The 20,883-nt window shown below is 51.8% G+C and overlaps 1 protein-coding gene across 1 annotated transcript in view; it reads right to left on the bottom strand.

The window, feature by feature from the left end:
* PSTPIP1 (proline-serine-threonine phosphatase interacting protein 1) overlaps nucleotides 1-19,607 on the bottom strand; it is a 41,424-nt gene extending 21,817 nt beyond the window's left edge. The window contains exon 1 of the mRNA XM_017870364.1: nucleotides 19,096-19,607. Coding sequence (XP_017725853.1) covers nucleotides 19,096-19,131 — 36 coding nt within the window. The 5' untranslated portion in view covers nucleotides 19,132-19,607. The remainder of the gene's footprint in view (nucleotides 1-19,095) is intronic.
* Nucleotides 19,608-20,883: the final 1,276 nt, after the last annotated feature.

Genomic DNA, 20,883 nt, shown 5'->3' with positions numbered 1-20,883 from the left:
ATGAATGAACCCACCATCCTATAACTTAATCAGTCGTGTGGGTCTGCCACCCAAGGCCCAGCATCAGCATTACCCCCAGGGGCCCTACCCTAGTTGTCCCCCACTCTTACCTCCCTCTCCCCTCCTCCTGTCCGACCTCCATTATCTGAATGCTGCCTGTGGCCCTGCCCTTTGTGAAATCACCTGGCACACACTGCACCAAGGGTATCACAGGGTATCATAGCGTTATCTTCCTGACCATAACACACATCCTGGGAGGCAAAGATGGAGACAGGAGGCCCAAGCAGGTAAAGAGACTGCCCAAAGCCACACAATGGGCAAAGGGCAGAGTTTGGGATCTGAACCCAGGTCAACCTGTCCCCAAAACCATATAGCTACATCAGCCATTTAGTAGACAGCCCAGGAACCATTTTCTATTTTGGAACGTCCAAACATGATTCGAAAAAATAACTCTTGAAAATGATTACTCAAATTATCTCCACCTCAAATCAAAGCTGTATTTCGGGCTATAATTTGGTTACTGTGGATTCACAGAGGGTAGCCTAGTGCCCAGGCTGGGTCAGAGGAGTGCAGCCCTGGAGAACCAGTGAACAGCCAGGGGTCACGGCCCAGCCCTGTGGCACCCAGGACAACCTGTCCTGGACTAGGGGTGCCAGGTGGGGAGCGGGCACAGTCCCTCCCTCTGGGAGGCTCACTTGAGCCAGATGTGGGACCCAGCCCTTGCCATCCATGGTGTGTGGCCATCGGCTCCAGGCTGTATCCCAGAACTCCAGCAGGAGGCTCTTGGGAGGAAACATATTCCTGCCTCTGCCTTGAGGCAGTGCGGCCAAGGCCTGGGTGCTCTGTTCTGTCCAGAGATAGCCCACTGGCTTCATTCTTTGGTGGGTGTTGGTGTGAGCCATGGCCCAGGCTTGTGAGCTGGCCAGGCCCTCCACACCCCCACCGGTTGAGTGGAGAAGCACCCTCTGTACCTACCACCACTTCCCCATTTTCATGCCCATAACACTCTTGGTGGCTGCAGGGGCGAGACCACAGACATCAGGGCCTGAAGCAAGCCACTTCACTTCTCAGGACCCAGTTTCCTCATTGGGGAAGTGGGGGCAGGAGGCTAACCCCTTTTCAGGCCCTGACAGCCCACCCCTCTAGGGCACAGTCCTGTTAGTATGGGCCACAGTTCAGAGAGGGTTCTAGGGCCTGTTTGAGAGGCTGGGAAGGGTCTGACCGACTAGATGTGGGTTCACACCTCCCGTGACCCTGGCCCTTCTCAGCCTGTTTCCTTCCGTGTGAAAATGGGCCTAATAGTTCTCACCACATAGAGGTGTCCTGAGAAGCAAGTGAAATGGTGTGCATAGGTGAGAACAGTGGACTCAAGATCAAGGCTCACCACAAGGCGGATACTGGGCTCTGGATGATGACTGCCATTTTATGGATGAGGAAAGGGTAACCCAGAGAGGTTACCCAGCCTGCCCAGGGACCTGCAGGATGCAGCCGGGATATAACCCAGATATCCCAAGCCACGATCTTGGCTGTTAACTTCCCATTACTTTGCCTCTCTGCAAAGCCCCACACTCAGGGCCTGTCACCCAGTGGCAGTTCAGCAAGCAGCAGCTCCCGGAGCCCTACCCGCCTGTCTGCCACCTCCCCCACCAGAAACACCTTCCCTCAGCAGGGGCCAGCCTGGAAGAAATGAGTCACCTCCTCACCTCCCCTCTCGCCTTACACACCTTCCTCCACCAGAGGGTCCGTTTAAAGGGGAGCAGAGCCTTTTTCAAACGCTCGCTTGCCTGGCACTCCAGAATACAGCATCTATCAGAGGACAGCTAAGCCTCCAACCTTGGAGGGGGACTCCTGGGTTTTGGTCCCAGTTCCCATCTGCTACGTCCAAGAATTGGCACCGAAATCTTCCCTGGGAACCAAGTGGGGGCTGTGGAAGGTAGCCAGGAAGAGCTGCCTGGTAATTCTGTCCATGAGAACAGCCTGACAGGGAGAGAGGAACCCTAAGGAGCAGCTGAGTGGAGCAGACTATTGGGTGCAATGGGAGGGGTTGGAAGTGGAAGGCTGTAGGGAACGGAGTGGTTAGGGACTCCAAGGGGGGCAGGGTCGCCAAAAAACCTGCCCAGGCGCCAGGGAGAGAAAGGGCTGACCTGTGTGCATTCGCTGTCACCAGTTACAAGAATACCAGGGCAATGAGACATTTCTCCCCTTTACAGTCATGGCCCCGTGCGCCACCCCACCCATGGAGACCCCAGAGGCAGCTGGCAGTGCAGTGTGGGTACCCCATGGCAAGGGAGGAAACCGACCCTGTTCTCTTTTCCCCATCAGAGGCTTCCAATAAAAGTCGGGGGACTGGGGAGCTTTACATTGAATGACAGAGTGAAATTGTGATACTAGGTTGGACTGGATTGGGTTACACCTGAAGATGACTAGGAAAGCTCCAGCATGGGCCCACAGGTGGGGACGCAAGACCTAGCAGCAGATCTGGAAGGTAGAAGAAAGAAAACTTTTTCTGCTTGCACCCTACCAAGTTCAAAAACCAGCTGGTAAAAGGCTTCCTATTCTTGCTGAAAATCTTTCTAATGGCTGACACGCTTTTGGGTTGATAGGTTCTTCCTTTTTAAAAAAAACCTTTTAAAAAGATTATCTTTTATTGGTGGGTGAAGAAATGGAACAGGGAGTGTCAATTCCCTGCCTGTCCTGTCATCTCAGAAGCCTCGGGAGTCAGGGCCGGCTGTTTTGGATGGCAGTTGTGGAGCCGCATGGTGCTGGGGTGCTCTCCTCCCTCATACCAGCAGTGACTTCTGCAGCTGGTGTGGCTGACACTGTGGGTTTGCTAGCACCTAGTTTCCTCTTGCTTGTCTTCTGTGGACTGAGAACCTGAGGTAGGAAGGGCTGAGCTCCATGGAGGCAGAGGGGGGTCTTTCAGGTTCCCCACTGGATCCTGGCACCCGGTGCCTACACACTGCCCTGCTCACAGACACACTGAGTGACGGGCTGGAGAAGCGCCTCGGTGAGGCCCTCGAGAGGACAAGGCCTTATGACTGCTGCTTCCTGAGGTGCCCCATGGAGGGGACCAGATCATTTGCTTGCAGATTCAATGACCCATTACCCAGCACCTTTAAAGAAGCCAGACACACTGGTCCCCTCTACTTCTTACAACAGTCCTCTGAGGCAGGAATTATCATCCCCATTGTATAGATATGGAAACTGAGGCACAGGGACGCTAAGTCAATGAGCAGCAACCAGACTCATTCCACTGCCCTACAGTTAGTACCCCGCAATGGGACTCCTCTCCACCATTACTGGTTGGCAAATTGAGGCAGGCAAAGGACCAAACACTCAGGTACAATTTGGATGGATGGATGGATGGATGGATGGGTAGATGGGTCAGTGGATGGGTGGATGGGTAGATGGGTGGGTGGATGAGTGGATGGGTGAATGGGTGGATGGGTGGATGGGTAGATGGGTGGGTGGGTGGATGGGTAGATGGGTGGGTGGATGAGTGGATGGGTAAATGGGTGGGTGGATGGATGGATGGACGGGTGGATGGATGGATGGGTGGATGGGTGGATGGATGGATGGACGGGTGGATGGATGGATGGGTGGATGGGTGGATGGATGGCCAGAGCCCTCAGTAAACAAGGCAGTTGCTTACCCAGAGTATTTGGGAGGAGGTGATAGGGAGGGAAGGAAGGTTCCAAGCCAAAGCTGTGGGGAACTGCTGAGGTTCCAGTCTCACCTGGAGATCTCTGTGAGGCCATCAGGAGCAGAGGGAGCACTAGTGACTGGCATTTCCCAGCCCATGCCAGGACTCATGGGAGCAGAGACAGGCAGGCCAACTCCAGGTCAATGCAAGGAAAGGCTTCCCAGGAGCCCGAGTGGCTGCAGGTATCGAAAGAGGGCGGGGTGCTTTGACAGGTGGAGAGCGCCCATCACTACAGTCTGTAAGCAGGTCTGGTTCCACAGAGAGGACTCAAGCCTCAGATGTGAAACTAGAGACTTACTGTCTAGGGGTTCCCTGACCCAAGTACTGCTGGGATCCATGGATAAGCAAATAAATAGGGGATGAGGATGACTTACAGCTGTCTGAGATGGCCCAGGGTAAGTGTTGAACAGAGAGGGCCAAGAAGGCAAAGACAGACAGTTTTTAGACAACAAATGTGCATTAATGTTGTCAGATGAGTAACTCTGTGTTCACCTGGGCTGACAGGACCTTGAGATTAGAAATGAGTTTCCAGAGTGCCACGGTTCTCCTCCGAGTCCCAGTCTGATAGCCTCTGCTGGGCCTTACAGAGTCCCTCACCTGAGCAGCCCAGCTGGCCGTCCCTGAAGATGCCTGGGCTGGGCTCCATTGTGCTGGAAGGCCCACAGGCCCATGGCTGACAGGGGCCCCATCAGAGCCCTTTGAGCTTCCAGGGACTCCCAGGGGTCCCACTGAGGGGACAACACAGGCACTGGACAAGGACACACTGCGCATGAGTGTGGCACCTGCCCTCAGCAATACTGACCACGAGGCAGCTGTCTGTCATGAAGATGAGGAAGGTGATGACAAGAGAGGTGACTCTCTCTAATGTTGTGGGGCATCTGGCTTTTGACCAAGGTCTGTCTGGCTTGAAAGTTTTGTTCTTTTAAATAGGCCTTTTCAATGACGAGGCAGGAAAGCGCCCCACTACCTCAGTTCCCTGCCTGCTTCCCCTCCTGTACTCTCATGGGGCCAGCCCAATTCCCACTTCTTTCTCCTGTGTCATGAAACCAAAACATGCAGAAAAGTGAGAAAGGGCTGGACATGATGGCTCACACCTGAAATCCCAGCACTTTGGGAGGCTGAGGGGGGTGGATCACTTGAGCCCAGGAGTTTGAGACCAGCCTGGTCAACATGGTGAAACCCTGTCTCTACTAAAAATACAAAATTAACTGGGCGTGGTGGCATGCGCCAGTAATCCCAGCTACTTGGAGGCTGAGGCAGGAGAATCGCCTGAACCTCGGAGGCAGAGGCTGCAACGAGCCGAGATTATGCCGTTGCACTCCAGCCTGGGTGACAGAGTAAGACCCTGTCTCAAAAGAAAAAGAAAAAAGAAAAGTGAGAGAGGAGGCAAGGAGCAAACACAAGATGGCCAGAGGTAGATGGAGACACACCCCTCAGGCTCAGCTACCTGGAAGTCCAGTGCTAGTGCTGTTCCTGTGCAAGCCTGCTTCAAGGTAACAGAGACAGGTGCAGGGAGATGGAGCAGGTGTCTGTAAAGGTGGCCTGAGGCCAGACTGAGGAGAGCCAAGTCACGCACAGCAAGGGGCAGGACCTTCCCAGGAGGTCATAGGAACCAGGACCAGGTTCCAGATTCAGGGGAAGGGATTGAGTGGGTGGGGTGCCTGGTGGGGCTCTCATGCATGATCCCCTCCAGTCCTCAGGGAACCCTGTCAAGTCAGTACTGTGCTGTTACTGTCCCATCTTTCAGGCAGGTGAGGAACTGAGGATAACAGTGACTCGTCCAGGTCACACAGCTCTGTACAGTCCTTGCCAAGCTGATTTGGCAGTCGGGGGCTCACTAGCATCCAGCAGTGGATGAGGGAGGAGGCAGAGGCGGACGGTGAGGGCAAGTGAGGAAGGGAGGCCGTGGGCCCTTGGGAGTGACGGATGTAGGGGAGGATGGAGCTGAGCCACCCCAGACCCTGAGCCCTGGAGGAGGCACTGACCCTATAACCAGCCAGGAGGGGTCCAGCTGTCTTCACAGGAAGAGCAGGGCTCCTTGCTGCATGGGTTCCTGCCTGTGAGTGACCAGCCAGGGGTACCAGTGGTCCAGGCACTGTTGTTGCACACCCCCGTCCCCAGGCATTGCCCTCCCACACCACCTACACCTGCCAGGGATGTCCCAGGGGAGCACAGGCCCACAGCGAGTCCAGGCAGTGAGGTGTGACAGGGCTCAGGCACTGGGTTCTGGTTCTGGCCAGTTACACACAGTCTGCACGAGTCACAAACCTCCTGGGCCCAGATTCCTCCTCGGTGAGATGGGGATGAGAGCATCATCCACTTCCAGGGGCTCTGAGGACTAAATGAACAACACCTGCAGGAGCCTCACGCAGGGCACTTGACACTCACTGGGCTCCTGGAAGGGCAGCCGAAAGGATTCATGCATGTTAACCGAGAGGAGCCCAGGGAAGGGGTGTTTACAAGAACTGGGTTTGATCCTAGCTGGGACACTTCTCTAGACTAGTCGCTCCCACTCTCTGGCCTCAATTTTTTCATCTGTAAATTGGGGAGAACATGTGGACTCCTAAGCCCTTATAGGGCTGATATGGGGTGTCCTGCTTTGTGGCTGTGAATTGCTGTAGGTGTGAGGGCTGGCAGGCTCCCTTGGGCTTGGGACTTGCTCAAGAGACAGAGATGGGCCCCTAGAGCTTCAAGGGAGCCCCACTCCTATGCCCATGCCCTTCCCTGAAGGCAGGGAGAGACACCTGCAGCCTCTGGAGGCCCTTTAGCCCCCTCTGCCAGCCTCAGCAGGTTCAGGACCTTGGAGCTGAGCCCGAGGCCTCCTGCGCCTGGGGGCTAGTTGGACTCCGCACCTGCAGGGGACGGCATGCGGGGCTCCTTTTCCTTGCTTGGCCATTAACCTGCACGTCTCCACTCTCAATCCTCTAACGTTGGTTTACTACTACAATGTTCACAGACAAGGAACCAAGGCTCAGAGAGTTGTGGGGCTCCCCAGGGCCACCCATGAGTGTAGTAGGATCAAAGCGGGCCACTGGGCTCTAAGGTCAGAGTGAGAGACAAAGATGGTGCCTGCCAAGTAAAGGCTTCTGTGTTGGAGCCTAGGAGATTGCTCTACTCTGCCCAACACAGCCAGTGGACATGTTGCACAGAGCCACGTTGCGGAGAAACACGACTCTAAGTAGAGTCAGATGCTCCCCCTACCCCAGGCCTGGGGAGCTGGGCTGTGTGAGGAGTCTGGTGCTCTCTGGGACCATTCATTATTTAACATTTTACTCTCAGCCTACACAGAGGTAGGACTCAAATCAAGACTGCTGGATGCAGTGGCTCACGCTTGTAATCCCAGCACTTTGGGAAACCGAGGCGGGTGGATTACCTGAGGTCAGGAGTTCGAGACCAGCCTGGCCAACATGATGAAACCCCATCTCTACTAAAAATACAAAAATTAGCTGGGTGTGGTGGCAGGTGCCCGTAATCCTAGCTACTTGGGAGGCTGAGGCAGGAGAATTGCTTGAGCCTAGGAGATAGAGGTTGCAGTGAGCCGACACAGTGCCATTGCACTCTAGCCTGGACAACAGAGCAGGACTTTGTCTCAAAAAACAAACAAAACAAAACAAAACAAAACAAAACAAAACAAAACAAAAAGACGGCCAGACCCTGAGTACAAGCTCCTTCCCTTGAGGACTGGGAGTTATCTGAGGCCTGGGATGAAATTTCTGCAGCCTGACACACAAGGCACGAGGTGGGTGGATCACGAGGTCAGGAGATTGAGACCATCCTGGCTAACGCAGTGAAACCCCGTCTCTACTAAAAATCCAAAAAATTAGCCAGGCATGGTGGCGGGCCCCTGTAGTCCCAGCTACTCGGGAGGCTGAGGCAGGAGAATGGCATGAACCCGGGAGGTGGAGCTTGCAGTGAGCCGAGATTGCGCCCCTGTACTCTAGCCTGGGCAGCAACTGCCTAGGCTGGAGTGGAGTGGTGTGATTACAGCTCACTGCAACCTCGACCTCCTGGGCTCAAGTGATCCTCCCACTTCAGCCTCCCAAGTAGCTAGGACCACAGGTGTGCACCACCACGCCCCAGCTAATTTTTGTATTACTCATAGAGATTGGGTTTTGCCATGTTGCCTAGGCTAGTCTTGAACTCCTGGGCTCAAGCAATCCACCTGCCTCAGCCTTCCAGAGTCCTGGAATTACAGGCATTAGCCACTGCACAGGGCGAGAAGTCCTGATTTTTATTTGTTTTTTTTTTTTTTTTTTTTTTTTTTTTTTTTTTGAGATGGAGTCCTCGCTCTGTCGCCCAGGCTGGAGTGCAAGTGGCCGTTTCTTCAGCTCACTGCAAGCTCCGCATCCTGGGTTTCACGCCATTCTCTGCCTCAGCCTCCTCCGAGTAAGCTGGGACTACATTAGCTGGGACTTACGAGCGCCCGCCACCTCGCCGGCTTAGTTTTTTTTTTTTTTTTTTTTTGTATTTTTTTAGTAGAGACGGGGTTTCACCGTGTTAGCCAGGAATGGTCTTGATCTCCTGACCTTGTGATCCGCCCGTCTCGGCCTCCTGAAGTGCTGGGATTACAGGCTTGAGCCACCGCGCCCGGCCGCAAGTCCTGATTTTTAAAGGCCTCTCAGGTCCAGGCAAGCTGAGGCTGGGACAGACATTAATTCCTTGCAGGGTCTTCTCTTGATCCACTGAGGAAGTTGGTGACCCAGCCTCCAGGCCGTCCCTCCAGACCCTCCTTGAAGAAGAGTGAGAGCTGGTGGGGCCTCAAGGAAGTCGAGATGTCATAGATGGACTTTCTTGGGGAGCTGGAAGGCAGAGCAATTGCAGGGAGGAGCCCACAACCCAGGGGCCCTCTAAAGCAAGTGTCTCCCTATGTGTGCCTAGGGTAGGAATATCATGAGGAGTCTGTCATGGACTCGTGGCCAGTCCAGGTTGGGCAAACTTAGGAGGGTCCAGGCCTCAGTCTCCTCACCTATAAAATGGGAACAACAAAAGCAGCTCTACTCAGGCCCCCGAAGAGCCAAAACAACCTTGAAAAAGAAGAATAAGGTTGGAGGACTCACACTTCTTGATTTCAAAGCTTACTACAAAGCTACAGTAATTGAAGTAGTGTGGTACTGTCATAAGGACAGACATGTAACCAATAGAATGGAAATTGTGAGCTCAGAAATGAACCCTAACATATATGGTCATGTGATTTTTGACAGAGGTGCCAAGACCATTCAATGAGAAAAGGACAGACTTCAACAAATGGCGCTGGGAAAACTGGATATCCACATGCAAAAGAATGAAGCTGGACCCTTACTTTATACCATTTGCAAAAATGAACTCAAGATGAATTGAACACCTAAATGTAAGACCTAAAGCTACAAAATTTTAAAAGGAAAACATAGGGGAAAACTTCATGATATTTAACTTGGCAATTATTTCTCAGATATGATATTAAAATCATAGGCAACAAAACAAAGAGTAGACACATTGCATTCATCAAAATGAAAAACTTTTGTGCATCAAAAGACAATATCAAAAGACTGAAAAGACACTCCAGAGTGTGAGAAAATATTTACAAATCATATATCTGATAAAGGATGAGTATCCAGAATATATAAATAACTCCTACAACTCAACAATAAAAAGACAACCAATTCAAAAGTGGGCAAAAGTCTTAAATAGACTTTCTCCAAAGGAGGTATACAAATGGCCAATGAACACATGAAAAGATGCTCAACATCATTAATTATTAGAGAAATACAAATCAAAACTGCGATGAGATACCACTTCATGCCTCCTAAGGTGGCTATGATTTAAAAAAAAATAGAAATTAACAACAGTTGGCAAAGATATGAAGCAATTGGATCCCTTTTGCATTGTTGATGGGAATGTAAAACTGTTTGGCAGTTACTCAAAAAATTAAATAAAGGATTACCATACGATCCAGCAATTCCACTCCTAGGTATATATATAAAAGAATTGAAAGCAGGGTTTCAACAGGTACTTGTACACCAATGTTCATGGCAGCATTATTCACAATAGCTCAAAGAAACAGCCCAGTGGCCATCAATGGATCAATGGATGTACAAAATAAAGTATATGTGTACAATGGAATAGCATTTTGTTATAAAGAGGAAGAAAATTCTGACACATGATATGACACAGATGAGCCTTGAAGACATTATGCTAACTGAAATAAGCCAGACACAAAAGGACAAATATTATCTGATTGTACTTATAGAAGATGACTAGAATAGGCAAATCCATAGAGCTAGAAAGTAGAATCGAGGTAGAACAAGGTATGAGGTGAAGGAGTGGGGAGTTATTGTTTGATGGGTAAAATTTCTGTTCAGGATGATGAAGCAGTTCAGGAAATAGTGAATGTTTCTTAATGCCTCTGAATCATATACTTAAAAATAGTTAAAATGGTCAATTTTATGTACGTATAATTACCACCCCCCCCCCAAAACTTTTAATCTCTGCTCACTCAGGTGAGTCAAATGAGATCATGAAAATGGTACAAACTAGATGTATGCCCATTGTCAGCAATGGTAATTTTTGTTTTGTTTTGTTTTAATATTGAGTGTTCGCTCTTGTTTCCCAGGCTGGAGTGCAGTGGCACAATCTTGGCTCACTGCAACCTCTGCCTCCCAGGTTCAAGCAATTCTCCTGCCTCTGCCTCTCGAGTAACTGGGATTACAGGCACGCACCACCACACCTGGCTACTTTTTTTGTATTTTTAGTAGAGACAGAGTTTCACCATGTTGGCCAGGCTGGTCTTGAATTCCTGACCTCAGGTGATCCGCCCACCTGGGCCTCCCAAAGTGCCGGGACTATAGGCATGAGCCACCACGCTCGGCCAGCAATGGTAACTAATTACCACAATTATCTATGTTGACGCCTGTCAACCTAAAGTTCTACATGGAGGCACTGGGGAACTTTGAAAAATACTGATGTCCAGGTCCTACTCCCAGAAATCGGGATGTAATTGACCTGAGGTGTGGCCTAGGCATTGGGATTTTTTAGAATGACAGTCCTACAGTCTGGCTCTCTGCTTCATTTCTTTTCTTTCTTTGTTTTTTCTTTTTTGAGACAGCCTTACTCTTTTGCCCAGGCTGGAGTGCAGTGGTATGATCATGCAGTCACTACAGTTTCCAACTCCTGGCCTCAAGTGACCCTTCCACTCTAGCTTCCCAAATACCTGAGACTACAGGTGTGCACCACCAGGTACGGCTAATTTTTGTACTTTTTTTTTCTTTTTTTTTTTTTAGAGCAGTGGTTTCACCGTGTTGCCCAGACTGGTCTTGAACTCCTGGGTTCAAGTGGTCTTCCCGCCTCAGCCTCCCAAAGTGCTGAGATTACAGGCGTGAGTCACCCCGCCTGGCCGCTGTTCTATTTCTGACCTTGTCTCCAACTACTCTCAACCTTGGTCACTCTCTTTAGCCATGCAGGCATGCTCTTGCCTCACTCAGCCCATCACTTCCTCACTTCCTCCCCAGTGTGACTATTTCCCGTTCCTGTTTCCACAGCTGGGAAGCCCTGAGTTCCATCTGGCCACCGCATCCCCACACTGGCTGCTGGTCTCCAGGGCTCCAGCTGGCACTTCCTGTTGCCCAATGGTGGGTGGCCTGTCAACACAAGTGGGAGGAGCTGTCACTCTCCTGCCTGCTCCATCACCCATTGCTCAGTGTGCCAGGCCTCAGCAAACCACCACACCCTCCCATTAACTGCAAAGGGCTCTCTGACCCAGACCTGGGAAGGTGGCATCCAGGCCTAGCCCAGTCCAAAATTCCATCCTTGTGGCATCCCCCAGGCCCACATCCCTTCCATGAGGCTCAGTTTCCTCTCTGTAAAACAGTAATAAGAATACTGACCTCACAGGACTATTGCTGGAATTCAGTGAGATAACATAGATCATCTTGTTACTTGAAACCAAAGGAATGATTCTCTAATGGTGGAGTATAACATGCAATGCTGAACATCAGTGGAGGAGGCATTCTGGAAACAGCAAGATCTATGTATAAGGCTCACCCTATAGGTGCATATCCAATTATAAATCTGGGTCCCCTGGAACCTGTTCCCGGTCTGCTACCCCACTACGGTGAGCAGGAGGGGTGGTCCCTTAGCGCTGCCCTGAGCCGCAGGAGGAGGTGGTCCCTTAGCACTGCCCTGAGCCACCCCATCCTCAAAGCCCTTATCTTAAGTGATGATGACCCTGACATCCTACAGATGAGGAAACTGAGGTTCAGAAAGGGAAAATGATTCTCCAAGGCCATCCAGCAAGTGTGGGTGAGGGCTGGGTGAGGCTTCAAAGAAGCCCGCTTCCTTCTTCTTTTTTTTTGAGACGGAGTTTCGCTCTTGTTGCCCAGGCTAGAGTGCAATTGTGAAACCTCAGCTCACTACAATCTCCACCTCCTGGGTTCAAGCGATTCTCCTGCCTCAGCCTCCTGAGTAGCTGGGGTTACAGGCACGCGCCACCATGCCCCACTAATTTTTTGTATTTTTAGTAGAGACAGAGTTTCACCATGCTGGCCAGGCTGGTCTTGAATCCCTGACCTCAGGTGATCCACTCGCCTCGGCCTCCCAAGAAGCCATTTCCTTCTAAGCCTGGAGGATGGGTCATTACTGAGTCTGTGAGGGAGGAACCTTCCAGAGCCAACCCAAATGGGAATCCCGGTGTGGGCGGCCCAGGGCCCAGGGCATCATCCTCTCTAGCTGGAAGCAGAGGCAGTCTTGGTTTCCACCCAAAGTTCCCTCCATTGTGTGGTTTGCAGCGTCAGCCAGGCTCTGGGTGAGGAGGAAGGGCATCCCGCTCACAGCCTGCAGCCTCTGTTCTCTTTTGCACGAGAGGAAACAGCCACCACCAGAGAGGGTGCAGAGAGGCAGAAGAAAGTATCTCTACCACCACTTAGGACAGAGACCTTTCACAATCCAGCTCGTGCCTTCCCTTCCTACCAGTCACCCTGCATAATGCTCTGGCCCAGAAAACTGTCTTCCAAACCCCCTTCCACACCTTTGCCCATGCCGTGCCTCCCACCTTGAGTGCCGTTTTGTCCTCCTGACATCTCAAATCCTCACCCACCCTCCAAAGCCCAAAGCAAGGCCCTCCTTCTCCATCCCAGGGGCTGCCCTAGCTCTGTGTAGATGCCAGGAGCAGCCAGGAAAAGCACGTGGGTTCCTGGGGACTGGAGCACAAAGCAGGTCATCAAGAAACAGATCTTGTTTTTTATCAAGAATAAAATTGAATTAAGAACACCAAATCGACCCAGAATCCTGCAGCTAGCAAATCCTGGTAGTGACCATCTGCAGGTATCGCGAAAGCAGAGCAAGCAAGACCACAAACCTCTGCAATCTTCTAACACCTGAGCAGCCGGCCACGTCCTGTGGAACGGGCACAGATGAACCAAGTTCTTGGTCACCAGAGGCCCATGTACCACAAAGTATGCACAGAGTGTGTGGAAAGGGCGTGCTAGCAAACCACAAACTTGGCGTAGAAACACCCCTCAGTCTTGAAAGCAGGAATTGCTTAGTTTTCTTTTTAAATATTTTCTTTTTAATGACACAGGTACTCTGTATTGACTTGCAGAAAATTAGATGGGGGATGGAGAGAATCCTACTTCCAAACCCATAGACACCAGTGTTAACATGTAGGGAGCCGTCCTTTCATCCTACAGAAATTAAAATAGAAGCAAGAACAAACTCTCTAGAATTCAGGGGCAGAGGGCAATAGAGTTCGACAGACCTGGGTGGGAGTCCCTGCTCTACCTTGCACAGGTGACCCTGGTCTGGTCCTAATCCTGCCGTGCCTTAGGTCCCATCACAGAGTCAGGAAGACACTGAAGATGGGTTTGGGAGCGTGTGGACTGAATGGCACCATGCCTGGCACGGAACAGGCACTCAGCAAACAGGCAGCATTGCTGCTCCTCAGGGGATGAGGTAAGTAGCTGGGATTCAGGGAAAAATTCTTCATGGGACTTGAAATAAATGTCATCTTTTCATTTTAATTGTTTGATTTAATTTTGAATGATTAATACATTCATATGGTTCAAAATCAAACAGTATAAAACATCAATCCTGAAAACATTCACAGACGCTCAGCCTCATCCCTCACCCTCTCTTTTCTCTCATTCTCCCAACAGGCAACCACTTTAATGAGCTCCCTGTGCATCCATCCACAGATTTTTGTTGTTAATACAACAAGCCTGTGCCAGTATAAATGCTTATTTCCCCACTTTTCACAACGAGTTGCCGACCAGACACACTGCTAGACTCTCTGCTTTTTACAGGGAACACCAGGTCTTAAAGAGCTTTCTCAATCAGGAAAGGGAGAGCCTCCGTCCTCACTCCTTCTGACAGATGCAGCCAGGCAGGTGCTGGGAAGGTACTTGGTGGCAGCAAAGGCAGGATGTCCAGGGCCTTCAAGGCCACAGCAGTTTGCTGGGCTGCAAGGCCTTCCACAAAGTCAGAGCAGGCTCTGGTTTCCAGCAGGGCCCCACCCACAGGCCCTGATCCTTCCAGGCCATTCTGGGGTCCCTCCTTTCTGTGTGAAAAAGCTCCTGCCCAACCAGAGGACTATGGGGGATCCCAAAGAGGTTGCTAGTGCCCATGGCTAAAGAATTGTCCCCACTCTTTCACCCAGAAATGCCTCCTTCCCTAGAAAAGAGCCATTAGCCTCCTCTGCCCAAAGAAATCATCCCCAAGTGAAAAACCTTTACAGTCAAAGATCTACCCATGGTGTTACTGTCCAGAATAATACATAATTGTCAGTAACCTAAATGTTCAGCAATGGGGGACTGGGCAAAAAAATCACAGCATAGTCACCAAATTCACAAGCTAGAGAACTGTGTGGCCATGAACATCGGTGTCGCCAAAAATGAGGAACCCATGTCCACACCCACAAGTGTTCCTGATGGAGTGAGTTACGCTAAAAAAAGAAGAGGGTGGCAAAGTGTGAACACTAGCGCTACTGAACCATACACCAAAAAAAATGGGTAAGCTGGTACATTTTATGTTATGTGTATTTCACTACAATTTAAAATAAAATTTAGAATACTAGAAAAAAAAGGAGGGAGGGTCGTGCATAGTGGCTCACTCCTGTAATCCCAGCACTCTGGAAGCCAAGGCAGGAGGATTGCTTGAGCCCAAGAGTTTGAGACTAGCCTAGGCAACATAGGGAGACCTCATCTCTGCAAAAATAAAAAATTTTTAAAAGAGAGGGAAAATACGAAATTGTGTACACAATATGCTTGCACCTATGTAAGGCAATCTCACCCAAACACAGCAATATATTAGCAGTTGTGTGATTAGACTAAAGGTACTTTTTCTTTTCCTATTTTTCTCCATTTCCCCACTTTCCTTTTAGGATTTTATATTAGTCGATTTTGTTTCTTTAGACAGTGTGTGTGTGTGTGTGTATATATACACACACACTTTGCAGAATATAACAAAAGTGAAATGAAGTGCTGGGCACTGTGGCTTATGCCTGTAATCCCAGCACTTTGGGAGGCCGAGGCGGGTGAATCATCTGAGGTCAGGAGTTCGAGACCAGCCAGGCCAACATGGTGAAACCCCACCTCTACTAAAAATACAAAAATTAACCGGATGTGGCGGTGCATGCCTGTAATCTCAGCTACTCGGGAGGCTGAGACAGGAGAATTGCTTGAACCCAGGAGGTGGAGGTTGCAGTGAGCCGAGATTGTGCCACTGCACTCCAGCCTGGGCGACAGAGTAAGATTCTGTCTCCAAAAAAAGTGAAATGAAGTAAAAAATGGGTTCAGGAAGGGAAATGGACCATGGAGACATTCACTGTCCATTCATTTATTCTATGAACACATCCTCAGCTGGTACCCCACTCATCAGCCCTGTGCAGAGGATATAGACAGACATTTCTTGCAATAGTTCGGCCGCCTCCTGGGAGTGGAGCAGTGACAAACTAGGGGCAGGGGGAGGACCCTTCCTTCTCCGGGTTTCCCAGCTCCTTAGACTCAGTGCTAGGCCAGACAACATGAGGTCTAACGCCCTTTCGGCTCGGACAGCTGGGATTTGCAGACTCAACCTTGTCTCACTGACAGGTCCCACTCTGAGGCTCATTTATAAACTTCCTGCCAAGGGATGATACTCTTTATCATCTGCATGTATCACAGAAATCACATTATCCCTTCCCTCCTCTGTGGCTGGTCTGCCCTGCCTCACTCCTACAGCAGCGTGCATCTGAACACTCGGCTGCAGCTAAAATCAGGCTATAAATAAATACTGTGTGGCCACACTGATAAAATTACAAAAACAGGCCGACCGAGGGACAGGACTGTGTCTGCTCCCACTCTGAGTGTCCCCACTACTTCTGTACCATTACAGCTGCTTTTCAGACTGTTTCTGCCTCCTTCCTTGCAATCAGGCTGCTAGCTGCCCTGCCTGTGAAATGTCCTCTCATAGTCCAGGTCCACCAGCATTTATCCATCACCAACTGTGTATCAGGTACTGTGCAGACTGCCACCAATTGCTACATCTACAGGCTAAAAGACCCCATGCCAAGTTCGTTAAAATTGTGGGTGGAATTAGAGTTCACAGGACCTGAGTAAAAGCTAGGGGACGTCTCCTAGGAGTGTAGTATATGAGCTTTAAGGAAAGCTCTTAGGGAAATCATCTTTGGCTCCTGAGAAACCACTTTTGCTTCCTCCCTTACTGTGAGCTAAAGCCAGAAACAGCAGGGCTAGCTCCCCTCTTCTGCCCCGTGTTCTGTATGGGTGAGGTGATATGGGTGATAACTGAAGGGCTGTGATATCAAACATGATCTTTCTAGTTTAGCCAAAGTAGGGTCCCTGCACTCTGTCAGCTCTGTCACCCAGACCAGAGTGCAGTGGCGCAATCTCGGCTCACTGCAAACTCCACCTCCTGGGTTCAAGCCATTCTCTTGCCTCAGCCTCCCAAGTAGCTGGGATTACAGGAGCATGCCACCACGCCTGGCTAATTTTTATATTTTTAGTAGACTCAGGGTTTCATCATGTTGGCCATGTTGGTCTTGAACTCCTGACTTCAAGTGATCCATCTGCCTTGGCCTCCCAGGGTGCTGGGATTACAGGCGTGAACCACTGCACCCGGCCTAAAAATCAGTCATTTCTAAACAGTGTGCTGGCAGGCTGAATCAGGGTTTAATGACAGTGCCTTGGGCTGGGGTGGGGGAAGGCCCAAACAAGGGCCAAGCTGGCTGGGCTGTTCCTAACATAACACCTGCGGTCAGAGTAGTGTGCCTTTTCTGTTTTACAGATTTGTCTACAAATGAAGCTTCAAAATATTGTTCTAGCCACCTTGTCTGATCTTCTTAACCCTCTGGGAGATAAGAGGATTTCCTCTTACCCCGAAGCCAAAAGATCCATGATATGAAAGATAGAGGGATCCTGCGACAACACAGGTGCTGGAGCCAGCCTGCCAGGGTTTAATCCCAGCAGTGTGACCTTGCGCAAGTCTCTTAATGTCTCTGTGCCTCAATTTCCTCATCTGAATAAGAGAGATAACAGTAGCATCTGTTTGAAGGATTGAATGAGTGAATATGCATTCATCTTGAGAAGAGCGCCTGGCACATCTTTCGTCCTCAGCAAATGTTAGTTGTTATGCACTGGGATGGGCTGAGCATCAGGAACAGGTATTAGAATCCAGAGCCCTGGGGCAGGTGATGCCTTGATGCGTACAGTGACCTTTCGGGTCGTTGGCCCAGACTCAGTGTGAAAGGTTCCCACTGGCTACTTCTCTCCCCTTCCTGCTCTGGCCTTCCCTAGGGAAACTATATGCCCACCCCAGACCCAGGGAGCCAGCCACAGAGGAGAGCAGGCACTTGGAGGCCAGGAAGCCCAGAGGTGTGATGAGCTCAGAGTGTGGGCAGGATGCCGCTCAGGAAGCTCCACAGGGGCTGGCTGCTTGCTTCTGCTGCTGCTGCCACACCCTGATCCCTTATACGCCACCCCTACCTGTGCCCAGATCCTACCATAGGGGCTGCTCCTTGCCCAGCTCTGCACTAGGCTCTGAGCCTGGACAGAGGTCTCAGTGATAAGATAGTCAAGGGGTCCTGGCCTGCCCTGGGCTACAGAGTGGACTGGGTTTCCAGGCCCTACCTCTTCCCCCAACTTTGCACACCAAGGCAGGGCAGCAAGGTGGTGACTCACATCCCCCACCCCCAGGGCTCCAGCTGCCAGCCTGGGCCCTGAGCATCCTGGTGCCTGGTCCTCCGGATGGGCTGAGGCAGCTCTGCCTCCATTTGATTCTCTGGACTGCGCCCACCCTGTCTTTGTAGAGATGGGGAAACTGAGGCCCAGAAAGGCACAAGGTGCCCTCCCCATGTGGGGTCCTTTGCCTACTGTGCAGTCAGTGCAGAGGAAGCAGAACACTCACACGCTGGCCACAGGCCCCAAGTGGAGCTGGCCGGAAGGGAAGGAAGGCCTGGCTCCGTGGCTCTCATCCTCCTGGCTGCAGCCCCAGGAAAGGGCCCGGGGAGGACAGGGCAGTTGGCTGGGGCTCAGCGGCCAGCGAGTCCTCTTCGGGGTTGGAGGCAGCACCCCAGGACAGCCGTATTCCCCAGCTCCAACCAGAGAGGTCTCAGCTTTTCCCCAGAGCCCTGGGCATAGCTGGAGCTGAGGGGCAGAGGGGGAGTTGAAGGACAGCTGGAAAAATGTTGAGATGATCCAGGGGTCCAAGCTGGGCTGCAGGCTATGTGGCCCGGGCCAAGTCACTTTACCTCTACCACTGGCTGGGTGCCCTTGTTTCATGGGGGAAATGACTTGATTTAAGCCTGTGTTGAATTTAAGAAAGTAAGCAAGCAATTGCCCGCCTGGCTGCCTCCTTGAAGGATCCCTAAGGACTGCAAGGGACAAGGGGCTGGGTGAAAGAAAGAGAATTACCATTTGGAGTGAGGCAAGGGGCTGGAGTCTTTAGTGCATTGGATCCCCTTGCTGATCCAATGCTTTAGTTGGTGTGTTGATTTCTATTTATCACCATTATATAGATGGAGAGACTGAGGCTCAGAGACAGAAATGACTTGCCCAGCCTGTAAGTAACAGAACCAAGACCTGAACCCAAGTTTGTCTGGTCTCTAAATCTGTGACCCCTCCTTTGCTGCCCCACACATCCTCCTCAAGCCGCCACCCATGTGTTGCCCTCTTCTGAGGAGCTCCTGCTGTGGGGAGAGGTCTCCCAGAGGAGAAAACAGCTGGGGCAGCAGAAAGGAGGACCCTCATTCACGGAGTCCACTTGCCTTCCAGTCCAGAAGGGTGGGACCTCCATGACGATTAAGACCAAGAATCAACCACTATTTTATGAGAAAGCTCCCCTCTCGGAGCCGCAGCCCATCACCTGCATGGATATTTCAGCCTAACTCTGCCCGCTCCACTTGTTCAGTGCCCCCAACCATCCTCACTCACCCAAAATGCATCTTTGAACTGCAGCTGGGGCATCATCCTCAGGCGTCTGCCGCGGCAAAGCTTGCTTTCCTGCCACAGGCTGGCCTGATGGAGGGCCAGGCGCCAGCAGCACCGTCCCAGTCCTGGCAGGGCTGGCCCAGGCCCCCCTTCCCGGCCGGCGCCGTCTGCAGCACTCAGAAGGCAGCCATGAGCCAGAGAGGAGCTGACGAGGGGAGGAAAAGGCTCAACCTGTTTTGTTTGGGGCTAGAATCGGCAGCAAAATGAGGAAGGAGTGGAGCTCAGTGATGGGAGGGCGGGCCCTGGTGTCCAGCCCAGCCCCTCGCCGACCCTGTGGTGATGGAGGACACAGTCTGGGACCCAGAGCAGGGAACAGGGATGCCAGCCCTGTGTGGGAGGCAGTGGCCAGTGGAAGAGGCAGGCTGGAGTTCGGGCCAGGCAGGCAGGCAGCCCGAGGCCTGCGCAGGAAGGTTTGTGCAACCTCCCCCCGGGCAGGCGCGGGGCCCTCGCCCACAGGAAGTGGAGTTGCTGTGCTCCCCTGTGCAGCCCCGCCTGCCACCTGCCATCCTGCTCTTGCCTCTGCTTGCCCCTCCCGAGGCGCGGGCTCACTATTCCAGAGGTCATAGGCTAAGGGAGCTTGAGGCCCACCGACAATGTGGCCAGGAGGGGCCCAGGAACCCCAGGTGTGTCACTGGCCAGCCAGCCCAGCGCCCTTCCAGGCTGGGCCCAGAGATGCCAGACTCTCTATCCCACACAAGCAAGCCATTCTGGAGGGGCTTACCCAGGCCTAGGGCATCTGTCATGCATCAAACCCTGGCTGCTCCGGGACCTGAACCAGGTCCTGCCCTCAAGGGGCCCACAATCTGGGGGCAGACACAGCTGTGCTCTGGGGGGCAGTGAGCACACAGAGGTGAGGTGAGCAGGCAGCAAGATGAGGGAGAACAGCCTGAGGCCCCTGCACTGCCCCCCACCCCCCACCACCGCCACTGCCGCAAGTCTCCTGATTAGACACTGTTTGGGGCAGAAAACCTCCCTCTGAAGATGGAGACTTCCGGCTCAGTGAATGGGAATGGACGGAGAGAGAAACAGGATTATCAAGGTACAGAGTAGGGTGTTTGGAAACCCAGCCTGAGGCCCAGTTTTTGTTTCATTTTGACCCTGCCCTTCAAGGGCTCCAACTCGCTGAACCTCAGCTTCCTCATCTGCCACACCCAGTCTTTGGAAAGGAGACGGTGTCAAGAATATTTCTGGAATTTCCAGTTTGGTGGGCAGGTGCTGGGGGCACTGTGTGGTACTACCTGAGGAAGAGCCCTGGACTAGAGCCCCTGCCCCAGCCCTGAGGAGCCAGGCCCTGCCCCTTCAGCAGAAGATGCAGCAGGAAGTCCTAAGCCCAAGGCAGGCTGGCAAAATGGGATGAGTCAGGGATTGTCCACAAATCACCACCCTCACTGATGTCTGCCTTACAGCTGACGGGGTGGTAAGATAGATGAGAGTTGCTGCAGATGAAATAGCTGAGCTCCCAAGTGCCCATTATGCATGCCCAGGGTTTAGAGAGAGGTACACACCCAGGTTCTGAAATAGCCACCCAAGAGCAAACACTTTGGGGAGAATTGCAGAGCAATGGGACTGCCCCCAGAAGGCCCTTACCTCCAGAAACCTTGGACTTGAGCTAAACTTTAATCTGTAAGGCACCCCAGTCAGGTTTTTTGTTACTTGCAGCTGAAGACAACTAATAGTGTAAAAATCCCCTTGAACTTCGTAGGCCATAGAGTGAGGCAGGCTGCACCTCCC

The sequence above is a fragment of the Rhinopithecus bieti genome, unplaced genomic scaffold (genome assembly GCF_001698545.2).
Source record: "Rhinopithecus bieti isolate Rb0 unplaced genomic scaffold, ASM169854v2 scaffold_662, whole genome shotgun sequence".
In the NCBI taxonomy this organism is placed as follows: Eukaryota; Metazoa; Chordata; class Mammalia; order Primates; family Cercopithecidae; genus Rhinopithecus; species Rhinopithecus bieti.
This window is presented reverse-complemented; position numbering and strand designations above follow the sequence as displayed.